The 14,202-nt window shown below is 50.6% G+C and overlaps 1 protein-coding gene across 1 annotated transcript in view; it reads right to left on the reverse strand.

Annotated features, from left to right (window-relative positions):
- Positions 1 to 14,202, reverse strand: part of DSCAM (DS cell adhesion molecule) — a 725,315-nt gene that overhangs the window by 3,965 nt on the left and 707,148 nt on the right. The window contains 2 exon segments of the mRNA XM_021071497.1: positions 13,529 to 13,543; positions 13,546 to 13,830. Of these exon segments, the coding sequence (XP_020927156.1) occupies positions 13,529 to 13,543; positions 13,546 to 13,830 (300 nt within the window).

Genomic DNA, 14,202 nt, shown 5'->3' on the forward strand with positions numbered 1-14,202 from the left:
TTTGGGTTACATCCTCATGTCACTTGGTGTTTATGATGCAAGAATCCATGTAGCATTTTCCTATAAGCTGCCTCAGGATGTCTATCTCATGAAGCAATGATGAGTAATTTTATGACTTCATTTGTTTTTTGTTTTGTTTTGTTTTGTTTTTAGCAACATATTTCACTAAAATAGCCCAGTAACACTTTGGATTTGGCTCTCTGAAATCAAAGGTACTTGGATTCAAAGTTGGCTTCATACAGTGAGCTGGATCAAGGCAAGGCCAATAATAAATACCCAGAGAATAAATGGGCCATAACACTCTTAGAGAAAGAAATGATGTAATTTAGCATTCTTGGGAAATGGATTTTGGTGACTCGATGTGTCAGGACTTTGGCTTAGAACAAATGGTGCCATAAAGTTTATCACCATAGGCGCCAATGTGGAAGGTCCAGGTATACCTCGCTATGCGTATTAGCTTTGGTCCTAAAAAATAAAACTATTTAATCTTAAAAATGAAACTTTGCATCCCCAATGCCTTTTATGATGGCCTTGAAAATTACCTGTCTTCATTTATGGTAGCGGATAGATTCTTCAGTCTTCTCTATTGAGGAGAAGATAAATAATAATTATTTGCAAACAAATATCATGAAAGCATTAAGAGAGCTGTCATTAAACAATAGGTTGGAACAATTCTTTTGTAGTGTGAAGAATTTTTTTTGTCTATGATTCAACATGCCCTAATCAACCAATTTTGAAATTTGTGGATTTTTATAGAGTCCATTTCCTAAAAGTGATTCTCTGGTTTTGTTCCAAGAGTCTAATAAACAAATTAGATTAATTTTCTCTTTTATTTATTTACATAACTTTGATCATTTTCAAAATCATTCTGTTCAAAAACTTGAGAAAACATGGAAGGCATTTACCTCCAGGGTTATTTTCAAATGTAGGTCAAGAGTGCCTTATGCTCTTTCTAAGACCCAACTCAATCTTGAGCATCTGACATATTTGTAATGCGTTGTCGCAGATTTAGGAATGAGTGTCCATTCCAGCAACTCTCCATTGAATGAATAGGGATTATTAAACCTCTAAAAAGCAATAGCATCTCAGTCCCAGCTGGATTGCAGGATGCTTGGATGCTCAGTTGGATGGAACAAATGTGTCTGAAATCAAAAGATAAAGCCCATGGTACCTGCCCCCTGCCTACAGGAGTTCCCACCTCAGATTCAGTGATCAAGGTAGCTAGAAAAGTGGTGAGAACTGGAAATCCTTCCTAATGGAAGCAGCTCAGCACCATATCTTTATACACAAGGGCTTCTGTGTTTGCTTATTGCAGGTCTGCCAAGCATCTCTGAATATTCACTATCTCCGAGAGGTCCAGTTTTGCAGGCAAAGCTTTATTAAGCTGTATGGTGCTCTAATTAGCGCCTATCGACAGTGTGTGTTTTCTGATTAGCACCCAAAGTGGCCCTTTCAACAGTGTGAATGCTACAAACGAGCTCTTAATAATTCATGGGCTGACGTGGAAGAAAGCACCAGAGTAAATGGTGGGGAGTGTTGATTATTAGAGGTATTTTATGGCCATTAAAATCCCACCCCTTATGCCAGGCCCAGTACCCGTCAGGAGACTGGATTCTCTAACGGTCTGGCCATCTTTTGTGTTCCTCAAACATCTGTCGATATCGAAGCAACCACGTGCTCAGGCCTCGAGAGCAGTGGTGGGGGATGTGGTGGCAATCCAGACATGGGCTCGGCTGCTTTTCTCACCCTCCCTGCCCTCCGTCCCCCTTTTCACGGAGAAACAAAACAATACTTCTAACAGAGGTGATTAAGAGCAGAAGTCTGGATCAGAATGCCTGCATTTAATAGGTATAAATCTGGGCTCAGTTTCATTATCCATAAAATGGGAAGAAGGGCAGACTCCACCATAGAGGGCATAGATAAGGCAGGTCGAAGTTTCTACTTCAGACATCTCCCTTCTCGAGGCTCTGACGTGATGGGGCTGGAGATCTGCCAGGGGAATGAGATGGGGACTCTTCTACCTTACTTTCTGTCTTTTGTGGGTTGACTAGTGTCACCCTCAAAGAGAGGGCATCTCCTAACCCTCAGAATCTGTGAACGTGACCTTATTTGGAGAAAGGGTCTTTGTCGATGGACTTCAGTAAAGGATACAGAGATGAGATCTCCTGAAAGACAGGGGCTGGCAGGGAGCCCCTGGGCTCAGCTTCTGAAGGCCACGAGGAAAGGGACCTGGGGACCCCATGCTCCCCTCCACATCCTCCTCTTCTCTGCTCATGCACCTGCCTGTTCTTCTAGCCCTTCTAGCACTTTCTCAGCCAACTAAACCCTGTTAGCCACTTCTCCAACCCAGCAGGAATACGACACAGTCACGGGGCTGAGTGCCGCCTGGACCTTGCAGGCTCACTCCACCCTCTGACGCCGGTGGGTTTTAACTGCACATTGTGCAGGAGGAACCATTGCCCCACTGTGCTCTGATCCCGAGGCTGACAATGGCCCCTGTGTCAGAGATGTGGAGGGAGGGTGAGGGGTGAAAAAGGCAGAGACCCTTGGAAAGAAAGGGCTCTGATAAACCAGCTCGAGGGACTGAGCTGCGGGGCCAGGTTGGGGTCAGATGGTGCTGAGCTGGAGGGAGCAGGGCAGGGGTGAGGTGAGAGGGAGGAGGGCTGGGGTGGGGGACAGACAGAGACAGAGAGACAGAAACAGAGAGCTGGGAAGACAGGGAAAATAGAGAGGGGGGAGAAAGACAGAGGGGGTTGGAGAGGTAGAAACACACTCCCAGAGGGAAGCAGAGGGAAGCAGCATGGAGACGCAGGAGCAGGAGTGATGCATGTGAGAGAGGCTCACACGCAGACAAGGCAAAGGTTGCCAAGTCTCAGGATGATGGCAGAGGGACTGGGGTGGGGGACTCTACTGCTGCGGGGACAGACGTCGACTGCAGATGATGCCCCAGCCCCTCCCCTTGCTGGCCATGAGAGTCCACCCTCCACAGGGCCTCCATGCTACCCTGAGAGCTCCCGCCTCCGCCTCATCAGCTCTCAAGCTGCACCTTCCCTTCCCAGCCTGCTGGAGCCCGGGCATGGCTTTGACTCACGTCTCCAAGGATGAGAGGCAATTTAGCCATTATTTCCATGTTACGTCTTATTGTTTGACATAACGGTCCATTTCTCATCCTCCTGTCACTGCCCTCTGGGGAGCTTCAGTGCCACCAAGATCCTTGGAAGTCCAGGCTAAATAAGTCAGCATTGATTTCCTTCTCAGTCCCTAACCACGCCGCTTGCTGGTGCCATGACAACCAACTCCCGAACCAGCAGGGGTTCCCCTGGCGATCCCACATCCATCAGCAGGTAGGAGCTCAGCGCTTCGCATGCTCCCCGGAGGGGGCCTTCGAGCCCTGCTTGGCCTGACTGGCCGTGAGAAACCGCGGTGTTAACCCTGCCTCTTCTTAGCTGAAAAGAGGAGGCTCTCCCTTCCCATCAGGAAAGCACAACTTGCCGAACCTTCCCAATCTATTCAGACTCACATGCAAAGTCTGAATGCATTTGCGTTTTGGAAGAAGAATGGCAAATTCAGTACTGAAACAGAGCAAGAACGGACGGCCCAATTCAGAAGCTCTGCAGTGGCCGTGCCTTCCAAGGGTCTCCATCAGACCACGGTTCCTGCCACTTGGCACGCGCACACGGGAGGGAGTCTGAGGTCTAGCACGGAGTTTTCAGCTGAGGGTGATTTTGCCCTCTGGGGGTGCATGGCAATGTCGGAAGACTTTTCTGGGGTCACAGTTGGTGGGGCAGTGGCTACTGGCTTCTAGACAGAAGCTAGGGCTATTGCTCGAGACCCTACAACGCCCCAGCCATCCCTTGCCTCTGCCATCCAGCCCCACATGTGAACGACGATGCTGTTGAGAAACTCAGGTTGGGATAGTCCATGTTCCTAATTCCACGTGGATCCTAACTTCACTTTATTTTTAAAGTTTTTTATTAAAGTACAGTTGATTTAGGAGTTCCCGTTGTGGCTCAGCAGAAATGAATCTGACCAGCATCCATGAGGACGCAGGTTCCATCTCTGGCCCTGCTCAGCGGGTTAAGGATCAGGTGTTGCTGTGAGCTGTGGTGTAGGTTGCAGATTCGCGGGCTCAGATCTTGTGTTACTGTGGCTGTGGTGTAGGCAGGTGGCTGCAGCTCCAATTCGACCCCTAGCCTGGGAACCTCCATATGCCGCAGGTGTGGCCCTAAAAAGCCAAAATAATAATAATAATAATAATAATAATAAAGCATAGCTGATTTACAATGTTCCTTAATTTCTGCTGTACAGCAAAGTGATCCGCCACCCACACACACTTTTTTTTTTTCCATTTTCCATCAGGTTCTAACCCAAAAGACTGGACACAGTTCCCAGTGTTGCACAGCAGGCCCCTGTGACCCATCCGTTCTAAATATAACAGTCTCCATCCACCAACCCCACATTCCCGGTCTTTCCCTCCTCCTCCCCGCTCCCCTCCTCCCCTGTCAAACACGAGTCTGCTCTCCACGTCCATGGTCTTTTCTGTTTTGTAGATGGATCACTGGTGCTCAATACAATCAAAGCAGCTTAGGACAAACCCACAGCTAACATCCTTCTCAATGGTGAAAACCAAAGCATTTCTGCTAAGATCGGGAACCAGACAAGGATGTCCACTTTTGCCAATGTTATTCACATAATTTTGGAAGTTCCAGCCACAGCGATCAGAAAAGAAAAAGAAATCAAAGGAATCTAAATTGGAAAAGAAGACGTCAAACGATCACTGTTTTCTGGTGACATGATACGATACCTAGAAAATCCTAACGACAGCACCAGAAAACTGTTAGAGCTCATCAATGAACTTGGTAAAGCTGCAGGGTACAAAATTAATACACAGAAATTGACTGCATTTCTAAATACTAACAGCGAAAGACCAGAAAGAGAAATTAGGGAAACCACCCCACTGGTTTCCCTTTACTTTTACTGGAAAAACACCAAATCCAATCAGAATAAGGAATGGCATTCCTCTGCCACTACCAGTCCACAAGCCAGTACAGCCCCAGTTCTTCGGGGAGCAAAGTCAGGGTGGCCTCAGTGAGACAGCAGTTAGGAGGCTGGAAGGGCTGGGTCTGACCTGACCTCACCAAGCAGGAATGAGAGGGAGCTCGGCTGCACCTGGAAATCCTGCTTCAAGTGGTTCTGTGACCACTTCGAGTTTCAGCTCTTGTCTTTGGTCAAGAGGAATGGGCTCCATAATTTCTCGTGAAAACCTTTTTTAATTTTCATTCGTTTAAAGTTTCATATTTTTAATTTTATATCCACAGCAGCTTGAAGTGGGATCTCAGTTCCCAGGGGTCGAACCTGGGCCGCAGCAGTGAGAGTGCCAAGCCTCACCACTAGACCACCAAGGAACTCCCACAGAAAGCTTTAACCCTACAGGAGTTCTCCTGTGGCACAGTGGGTTAAGGATGCGGCATTGTCACTGCAGCGCCTTGGGTTACTACTGTGGCTTGGGTTCAGTCCCTGGCCCAGGAATCTCCATGTGCCAGGGGTGTCACAAAACAAAACGAAATCAACCCCCCCCACAAACCCCCAAACCTGAATCCTAAGTCTTCTGCTCTGAACTATTGCACCGGTGAAAACGAGTCAAGCCCCTCTGACTTAGGAATGTGGGGCTAAGTGGAGGATGGACGAATGTACTTTGGGGACCCTGAAATTCCAAGGCGCATGGCAATAGCCTCCTCCCTCTGCTGTACCATTCTCCATTCGCCGGCAACGGCGAGGCGAGAACACGCGCCCGCTGTCCCAGAAAGATGAAGAAGGATCCCTGTGGGCCTCAGTCCCCTCTGGGGACATGCAGGGAGGAACTCGCATCAGCTTCTAACAAGGCTTGATGTCTGTGTCTGCGTGGAGCTGGCTACTGATGCAAAAGGAAGAAGCCAAAGATGCTCACTTTGACTTCTGGCAATTTCAATAAAACCACGGACTTGCAACGGGGCTACAGCCATCAAAGAGCTGGTTACAAAGGGGAGCGTGCAATCGGCCCCCACGGGAGGCCGGCCAGATCTAACACTTTTCCAGGTTAATATTAATGTCGCCGCAGTAATGAAGACTTGTAAACGAACCCCTGTTGGTAAATGAATCTTCACTCCCAAAAGGCAATGGGGCGACAGTCTAAATAAGTAATGTGAGATTGATACCAAAGCCCCGCGTCCGCGGATCCTGTGGCCCTTCTGGGCTTGCACTTGGAGGCCTCATGCATTTTTAAGAGCGCGTCGGTATTGCGATGCTCCTACTGGCTGGTGACCTTTGAAAACTACACTGGAGTATGAAGTGGGGCTTGGGCTTTGCTGTGCTCAGGATTCTTCTGGAATAGAGGCGTTTGGAATCAAAAGCGGGAGTGGGACATCTGCTCCGGAAGGAGACCAGCTGCTGCAAAACCGTGGGCGGGGATTTCAGAGCCCCCAGTGCAGGAGGGTCCACGAGTCAAAGGCGGCTCCGGCCCCCACGAGAGACCGCTGGGGACGCACACTTGGGGGAGGAGGACCCCGGGCGGGGGGCTTGCACCTGCTCAGCCATGAGGCTGGCAGACCCGTGGGTCATCCCACAGAAGGACCGAGTTAAGCTGGATGGAGAGGATTCGGGCCGAGGAGGTCGAGGCTGGTGGAGTTTGGGAGGCCAGAGAGCTGGGGCCCCAAGAGGAGGGCCGTGACTGGTTGTGTGGGTCTGGGCTCTGAGAGCCTGGGGGCTTTCCCCTGAAAGCGGTGGGAAGGCACAGGAGGGACTTTAGCACGAGCGCTGGACCACATTGCTTCGTTCTGGTTTGCTGAGCCCGAGCCTGGGATGGAGATGTGTTAGAACCTGGGGCGTATCCACACAGGACCCCACCGAGAGATGCCCGGCTTCGCTGGCTTCTTCTTAGTTCTTATATATTCCCAGGACCTTCAGGTTGCTCCTGGCTTGTGACATTCCACTGGGCTGTGGGTGGCATATGTGCATGTGTGGGTGTGTGTGTGTGTCTGTCTGTCTGTGGTGGGGAGGGGTTGCCTGACTTCCGTAACCTGGGTTTGCCTTGTTTCTTTCTTCCTTCCTTCCTCCCTCCCCCTTTCTCTTTCTTTCTCTTTTTCTTTCTTTCTTTCTTTCTTTCTCTTTCTTTCTTTCTCTTTCTTTCTTTCTTTCTTTCTTTCTTTCTTTCTTTCTTTCTTTCTTTCTTTCTTTCTTCTTTCTCTTTCCTTTCTTCTTCCTTCCTTCCTTCCTTCCTTCCTTCCCTCCTTCCCCTTTCTGTCTGTCTGTCTTTTTAGGGTCACAACCCACAGCGTATGGAAGCTCCTAGGCCAGGGCTTGATTTGGAGCTACAGTTGCCGGTCTACCCCACAGCCACAGAAACACCATTTCCGAGCCACATTTGTGACCTACACCATGCTCAAGGCAACGCCAGATCCTTAACCCACTGAGCGAGGCCAGGGATTAAACTCGCATCCTCATGGATACTAGTCAGGTTCTTAACCCATGAAGCCACAATGGGAACTCCTGCCTTGTTTCTTGAACCTCCTCAGCTACCCCTCTTGCGACTTTGGGACCCTTTGTCTGCTGTCTGATACTGCACGCTATTCCGATAAAACAAGGGGACATGGGAAGAGTCGGTTTCATACTAACTCTGCCGTCTGAGGGTCACCCTGGCACCGTATCTTCTGCAGGGAAGACACTCCACAGGGACAGGGTGAACGAGAAAGTGTGTGATGGGGACTCTTCGTCACCATGTGGAGCCTCTTTGCTTGTTGTCTGCAGCGCTGGAATCCAGAGCTGCTTTCCAGTCACTGGACACACACTGCTTTCTGGACACAGGCGGCCGTCCTGCTCCTACTTCACAGGCCTGGGCCTCCGACTCACCTTCCACCACCTGCGGGCTCCCCAACCACTAGAGCTGTGTCAACTGAGCTGGACAGTGAGCCAACTACAGGCTCAGAAGTGGGAGAAAGTGTAGCCAGAAGGGAAGAGCCAATCTCTGTGCAGCCGGGCCGCTATGGAACAGCCGGGCCACCATGGCAAGGCTGCGGTGCGCCAGGGAAGGGATGCAAAAGGCAACCGGGCTTGGAGCTCCAAGCTTGGGACCCTCAGAATAAGTCCTGCCATCATTTTATGTGTCTTGAGACATCGACAAAGAACAGACTAAAATTACAGGCAGGTCCTTGAGAAGACAAAACTTCGAATGCAATTTTGCAACAGCAGGGAGGTTCCGTTCTCCAGCAGGGAGCCAGAATGAGCCTGTTCAAGTGTTTAGGTCTCTCTGCAGCAGCAGCATGAATAGGAATACATGAGGATGCGGCTTTATGGCCCTGGGGTCCTTCAAACACTAGCAGCACGTTTGGCAGCTCAGAGGGAGTGGTGTGGATGCCAAGCTCCTGCCCGCCGGCCTGCCTTCATCTCTGCTCTCCCCTCCACCTGGACCAGCGTCCCCCAGGTCTCTGCCTGGCTCTCCCACCTGCCCCTCGTTTACGTCTCAGCTCACATCTCATTGCCGAGAGGATCCTCTGACCATCCTCTCCAAAGACCTCCAGCCACACTTATCCCTTCCTGGTTTATTCTCTTCCCAGAACTGACCACGCTCTGAAAGGTCATTTCTTCACTTGATGAGCGTCTGTTTCCCCCCCGCCCCGGAAGATAAGGTCCCGCCAAGCGGGGTCTTTGGAGGTCTTGCCAACTGCTGCACCCACCACTCCACTCTCTGCTCTTGGGTTAAACCCACACACCCAGGAGAGCACGAGGAGTGGAATGAATGCGTCCTAAAGTGAATACCCCCAAATTGCTTCTGTAACTGTTCAGAGGACCCACAAAAAGCAGCAGGTGGTGGCCATTTCCAACTGGAAGAGTCCACGGCGTTAGTCATGGCGGGGCAAGGGGGTCACTGGGTCACTGGGTGGGTACATTTAAAGCTGCAGCCCCAGAGTCTAAGTGGCGGTTGGGAGGGGGTGGACACTTTCCTTGCTGCTGGTGGGGCCAGGCTGTATTTGGTTGCACATCTGAAACTTTAAATTGATTTGAGTAGCTTCCAGCAGTGGCATCTCTTGATGGCACAGGATAAACGTCATGAATCAAGAAGCAGCGGTAACCCTAGAACGTCAGAAACTGGCTCCAGATGCTACCTGAAACCCAAAGTAGGTGCCGTAATTGAAGTATAAGAAGCCACCTTGACCAGGAGGAAAAGGAAGGCGTTCAACTTTCCAGCTATTTCTCAGAGGAGTAGAGAGTTCTATTTGTTTTGCTTGGTTTTTTGTTGTTAAAGATGGAAACAGCCAGGCCTTATTGAAGAAAACAAGACAGTTGCACAGCCAGCATTTGTTTAAAACATGCAAGCTCCAAAAAGGCAGAAAATTCAAAATTTGGGTATTATTCAACACCGGACGCTAGATTCTGATGGCTGACTTGGTCTGAGCTGCGCACACGGCATGGGGGATGTCCACCTACCGGTGGAAGAGGTTTCCTTTTGACTTGAGAGCAAGCATGGAGAGCAAACCACTTGGTTTCAAGTTAAACTGGAAGACGGGGTAGACTTACAGGTACTCTCGCATTTTACTAATAATTTCTAACAACTCTAATAGTTGAACCAACTGACCAACCTCGTCAGCATCACAGTCACGCTCTATTCATCCATCAACAGCATTTATTAAGCACCTGCTCTATGTCAGGCCGGGTTAGGGGTACATATTCAGTACCATTAAGTCAGAAAAATATTTCTGGAACACTCACCACACTGTCAGATATCTGAAGACACTGGGAGAAAAATCAGAAGGTAACTAATACATGTTTCCTGTTTTCCTACAGCCACAATCTGACCAAGTTCATCTACTTAATCCTGATTTGTAGGGGATTTAAAAGCTTGGGATTGCCGAAGGAAACAAACAAAAATAGCTCATCATAAAAGAAGAAGAGATGCTAGCAGAGAGAAAGATATCCAGGCATGTGCATGACAGAGCATCTGGAAACACAAGGGACACAGGCAGAGAATTTAGTTTGGAAGCCTTGCTCAAGGAACTGCTGAGGGCTTGATGCGGGATCTCAGTTCCCAGACTTGAGACGGAACTCAAGCTGCACCGAGTCCCAGCCACGAGACCACTGGGGAACTCCCAAGGAACTGCTAATTTTCACACAGCCCCCAGTCAGCAGGGTAATCAATTGTAACTTTGGACTTTGTGCCTAACGTTGAATTTAGTTGCCTTACAAAGGAGCAAGAGAAGTTCCTGTTGTGGCTCAGCAGTAATGAACCTGACTAGTATCCATGAGGATGCAGGTTTGATTCCTGGCCTTGCTCAGTGGGTTAAGGATGTGGCGTTGCTGTGAGCTGTGATGTAGGTTGCAGACATGGCTTGGATCTGGTGTTTCTGTGGCTGTGGTGTAAGCCGGCAGCTGCAGCTCTGATTCGACTCCTACCTGGGAACTTCCATATGCCCCGGGTGTGGCCCTTTAAGAGAAAACAAAGAAAACAAAATAGCATCAAGAAAGGCTTCTGTTCGGAAGGATGAATCAACAATTTTTCTAAAAGGACATCAAATGTCCAATAATAATAGATCTAGAGTGGCCAAAACAAAGTTTGCGGACATGAGAATACACAGGGGTTTGAAAACCTATTCACATTTAAGGTTCTAAAACCATTCTAGTCTGAATAACATATCAAGGCAATAGTACCTAATTTAGTTGTGATCTTTCAATGGTTTGAATGGGTCTAGGCACCAACGTCATGATAGCAGGTCAAACATTTTTTTTTTCAATAGGAATCCAACAATATGAACGATAAACCATCAAAAAGAAACAAGCCTTTAATGATTTCAAGAGCTGCATGGAGTGGATGTTTGACCCAGAAGCTTGTTCTATGCGGGGAACGGGACGCCGTGTATCTTGGATGGCAGCTCAAGGTACTTCACCGGGTGATTCACAGTGAAGCGGGTGCCCTCTGGGAACCAAGGGCCTCAGAAGGAAAATAAGCCAAAGAAAGAAGGAATGGGGCGGGGGCAGCTGCACCTCTGGAGACCAGCACTGGAGCCCCTGTGGGAGCGCTAACCAGTCACCAAGGCGACGGCGAATCGGCAGCCACTGCTGCTGACCCCTGCTTTCGGTGACTTCCGGCTTACACAAACCCCAGAGGGTGGATGCCAACACTGTGCCCACTTTACAGACGGGGCAACTGCAGCCCAACAGGACTAAACACCACGCCCCAGGTGCATTTCCTCCTCCCCCGTCTTCCTCGCCTTCAAGCTGTACACCCACAAAAAGCCACGGCATTTATCCTCATTTGCTGCACCTGCCTTGCAAATATGTGCCAACGACAAGCAGTACTTGAATGAAACACCCGCAAATAACAGCTCGTCTTTTCCCCGAGGAGGCAGACGGCCCAGAAATAAATGAAGCCATCATTCTTTACTGTACGCTGGTGTGGATCTCGACTCGGTTTAGAAGACGAGTTGCTGGATTCGCAATTCTTATTTTATATATTTTTATGCATTTATAGAGCTCATTTCAGCTCAGCCTTAGGCCCTAAAACCCAAAGGAATCTTAGTGATTTAAAACGAGGAGGCATTTTTGATATAGAACCAGTAAGTTGTTCAGAAAATGGGAGAGAGAAATTAAACTGCAGTGCACAGGAGCAGAGCGCCCGTGATCAGGGTAAAGTCTACAGGCAGGTTCTTTTTTTCTTTAAGGGCCGCACCCATGGCATATGGAGGTTCTCAGGCTAGGGGTCTAATCAGAGCTGTAGCCGCTGGTCTACACCACAGCCACAGCAACACGGGATCCGAGCTGCATCTGAGACCTACACCACAGCTCACGCCAATGCCAGATCCTTAACCCACTGAGAGAGGCCAGGGATCGAACCTGCAACCTCATGATTCCTAGCTGGATTCGTTTCCGCTCTGCTACAACGGGAACTCCTACAGGCAGGTTCTTCAGCGTGAAAAAGCACACATGACTCTCCAGATATGCACAGCAACCGCTGCCTGGTTCGGATCCAGTCTAAAGATGGTTTTACTTGCCCTGCACGATGGCTGGCAAATATCGGAGTACACACTTAAAACTGTGCATCTCCACATAGAACCAGAATTTCTGGGTTCTCTTGAGAAGCCCGCTCATACTGCCCCTCCTTCTCTGCATGGCATCAGCTGCGGGGGCTGGCCGGAGCCCTCTTCCTCCAGACAGTCGGTGGATCTCGAACTGCCCTTGTCACTCTCCCTCCCTTTACCCTGTAAGCGGCCTGCGCACTCAGTCACGTGACGTGCCAGGCCCTGTAGGACTTGGAGTCTGCAGCTCGCATTCACATGCCCAGGACCCTCTCGTGTGCTCAAGGCAGACACCAAAGTCCTGGCCGACCCCACCGTGGACCATTTGCTGTCACTCTGCGTGACTCCGTGAAGCCAAGTCCCAAAGGCCAGCTCCCTGAAAGACTTCCTCCTTCTGAAACCCTCGGCGCGGCAGGCCGTTTTCAAATGGCTCCGTACTTTTGATACTTCTCTCATCAGGTGATGGAGAATCCCCCGCTTTCTAGAATCGGGGCTCCCTGGCCCCTGAAGACGGCAGAAGCGATGGCTCTGCTTCTAGGCCCCGCCTTAAGAAACGGGCTGTTTTCACCATCCGTGACTGGCACTGGCTCTTAGAACCGAGCTGCCATCGTGTCGGTAGTTTCCCAGGGGGATGGGACAGAGCCCCCCAGCCCTACCCCCAGAATGTGGCTGTTCGAGTTGGGCAGTGAGAAACAGGGACCTGCAGAAAACACCTGCCTGCAGAGATGAACCACCTACAACGACGAACGGCCCTCTGTCCTGGGACTCGACCCCCTACCCTCCCCTGCATTGCGTAACCTCCCCTCCTTCTCTTCATTGTTGCTGCCACGGATTCCCGCCAGAAGTCTTCATAAGCCTGGCATCTCCTAGCCTAGCATCTCCTAGCAGCCACTGCTGGCACCATCCTGAGCTCAGCCCGATGTCTTACTAAATCTCTCTTGCTTTACTGACTCGGCCTCGTGCATTCCTCCTCTGCAAACCTAACACACGTGAGGAAGCACAAGCCACCTGCGGAGCATCTAAGCAGGGGATGTGGCCAGCCCCAACCCTCCAGCTGAGTGAGCTGTTTTATTTATTTATTTTTTCTGTGCCCGTAGCTTGCAGACGTTCCCCAGCCGGGGACTGAACCCATGCCCCAGCAGGAACCTGAGCCCCAGCAGTGACAACGCCTGATCCTTAACCATGGAGCCACCAGGGAACTCTGCGAGTGAGTTATTTTGAATGTGATTCTCCGTCCCTAACTGAGCCCCAGCTGACCCTCTGGAGCAGAAAAAACGTCCCCAGGAAGCCCTGACTGAATTTCAGACTCATCAGCAAAACAAATGAGTGTCGTTGTCAGCCCACAGGTTTGGGCGGGTGGCTATCAGGGGTTACTCACCAGAAGCAGCCCCACCTCGTCGTCGAAATACAACAAGTGCGTTCACAGCGGATGGGCAGACTCAGCAAGACCCACCTCCCTAAAACCGTCCCCGCGTGTCTGGTCTCACCTGGCCGATGTGCCTTGGCACTGCCATGTTCATCACTCGGCCTCCATCCTGAGGTTTGGGGGGAGACGCGGTGAACCTGCAGATCCCCGACTCGGAAGGGGTGCTGGAGGTCAGGCTGTCTGTGTACTCGTTAGTCCCTGCCGTCAACTGTTCGGAGGATGTGTCGGATATGAAGCACTCGGTGATGGTGAACTTGGCGTGTCTCAGCTGCTCCTCCATCTTGGCGTGCTCGTAGGCCCTGGCCAGTTCTTCGTACGTGGAGGAGGCACTTTCTGTGGACACCATGCTGCTTCGCGCTCGATCTGGGCCAGAGAGAACACAGGGACCCTCCGTCAGCGTCAGGCTGCACCTGCCGCGTGGCGTGCCGGGGCCGTGGCTGCTCCTCCCAGGCCCCTGTGCAGCCCTGCAGGGGGCCTGTGTCTTTGTCTGGGGACTCACTGCCTTTGTTGCTATGAGGCTGGCTTGGGAGCCTCAGCAAGGTGGCCGCAGGGTTTCACCTGCATCGCTGGAGTCAGATCCCCAGCCTGCGACGTGGCCATAGATCAGTAATCCTGCCCATAGAGAAATTCTGCTTTTGGAGTTCCGCTGTGGCGTAACGGGATCAGCGGCATCTTGGAAGCGATGGGACACAGGTTTGATCCCTGGCCCAGCACAGTGGGTTCAGGACCCGCGTT

Source organism: Sus scrofa, chromosome 13 (assembly GCF_000003025.6).
Source record: "Sus scrofa isolate TJ Tabasco breed Duroc chromosome 13, Sscrofa11.1, whole genome shotgun sequence".
In the NCBI taxonomy this organism is placed as follows: domain Eukaryota; kingdom Metazoa; phylum Chordata; class Mammalia; order Artiodactyla; family Suidae; genus Sus; species Sus scrofa.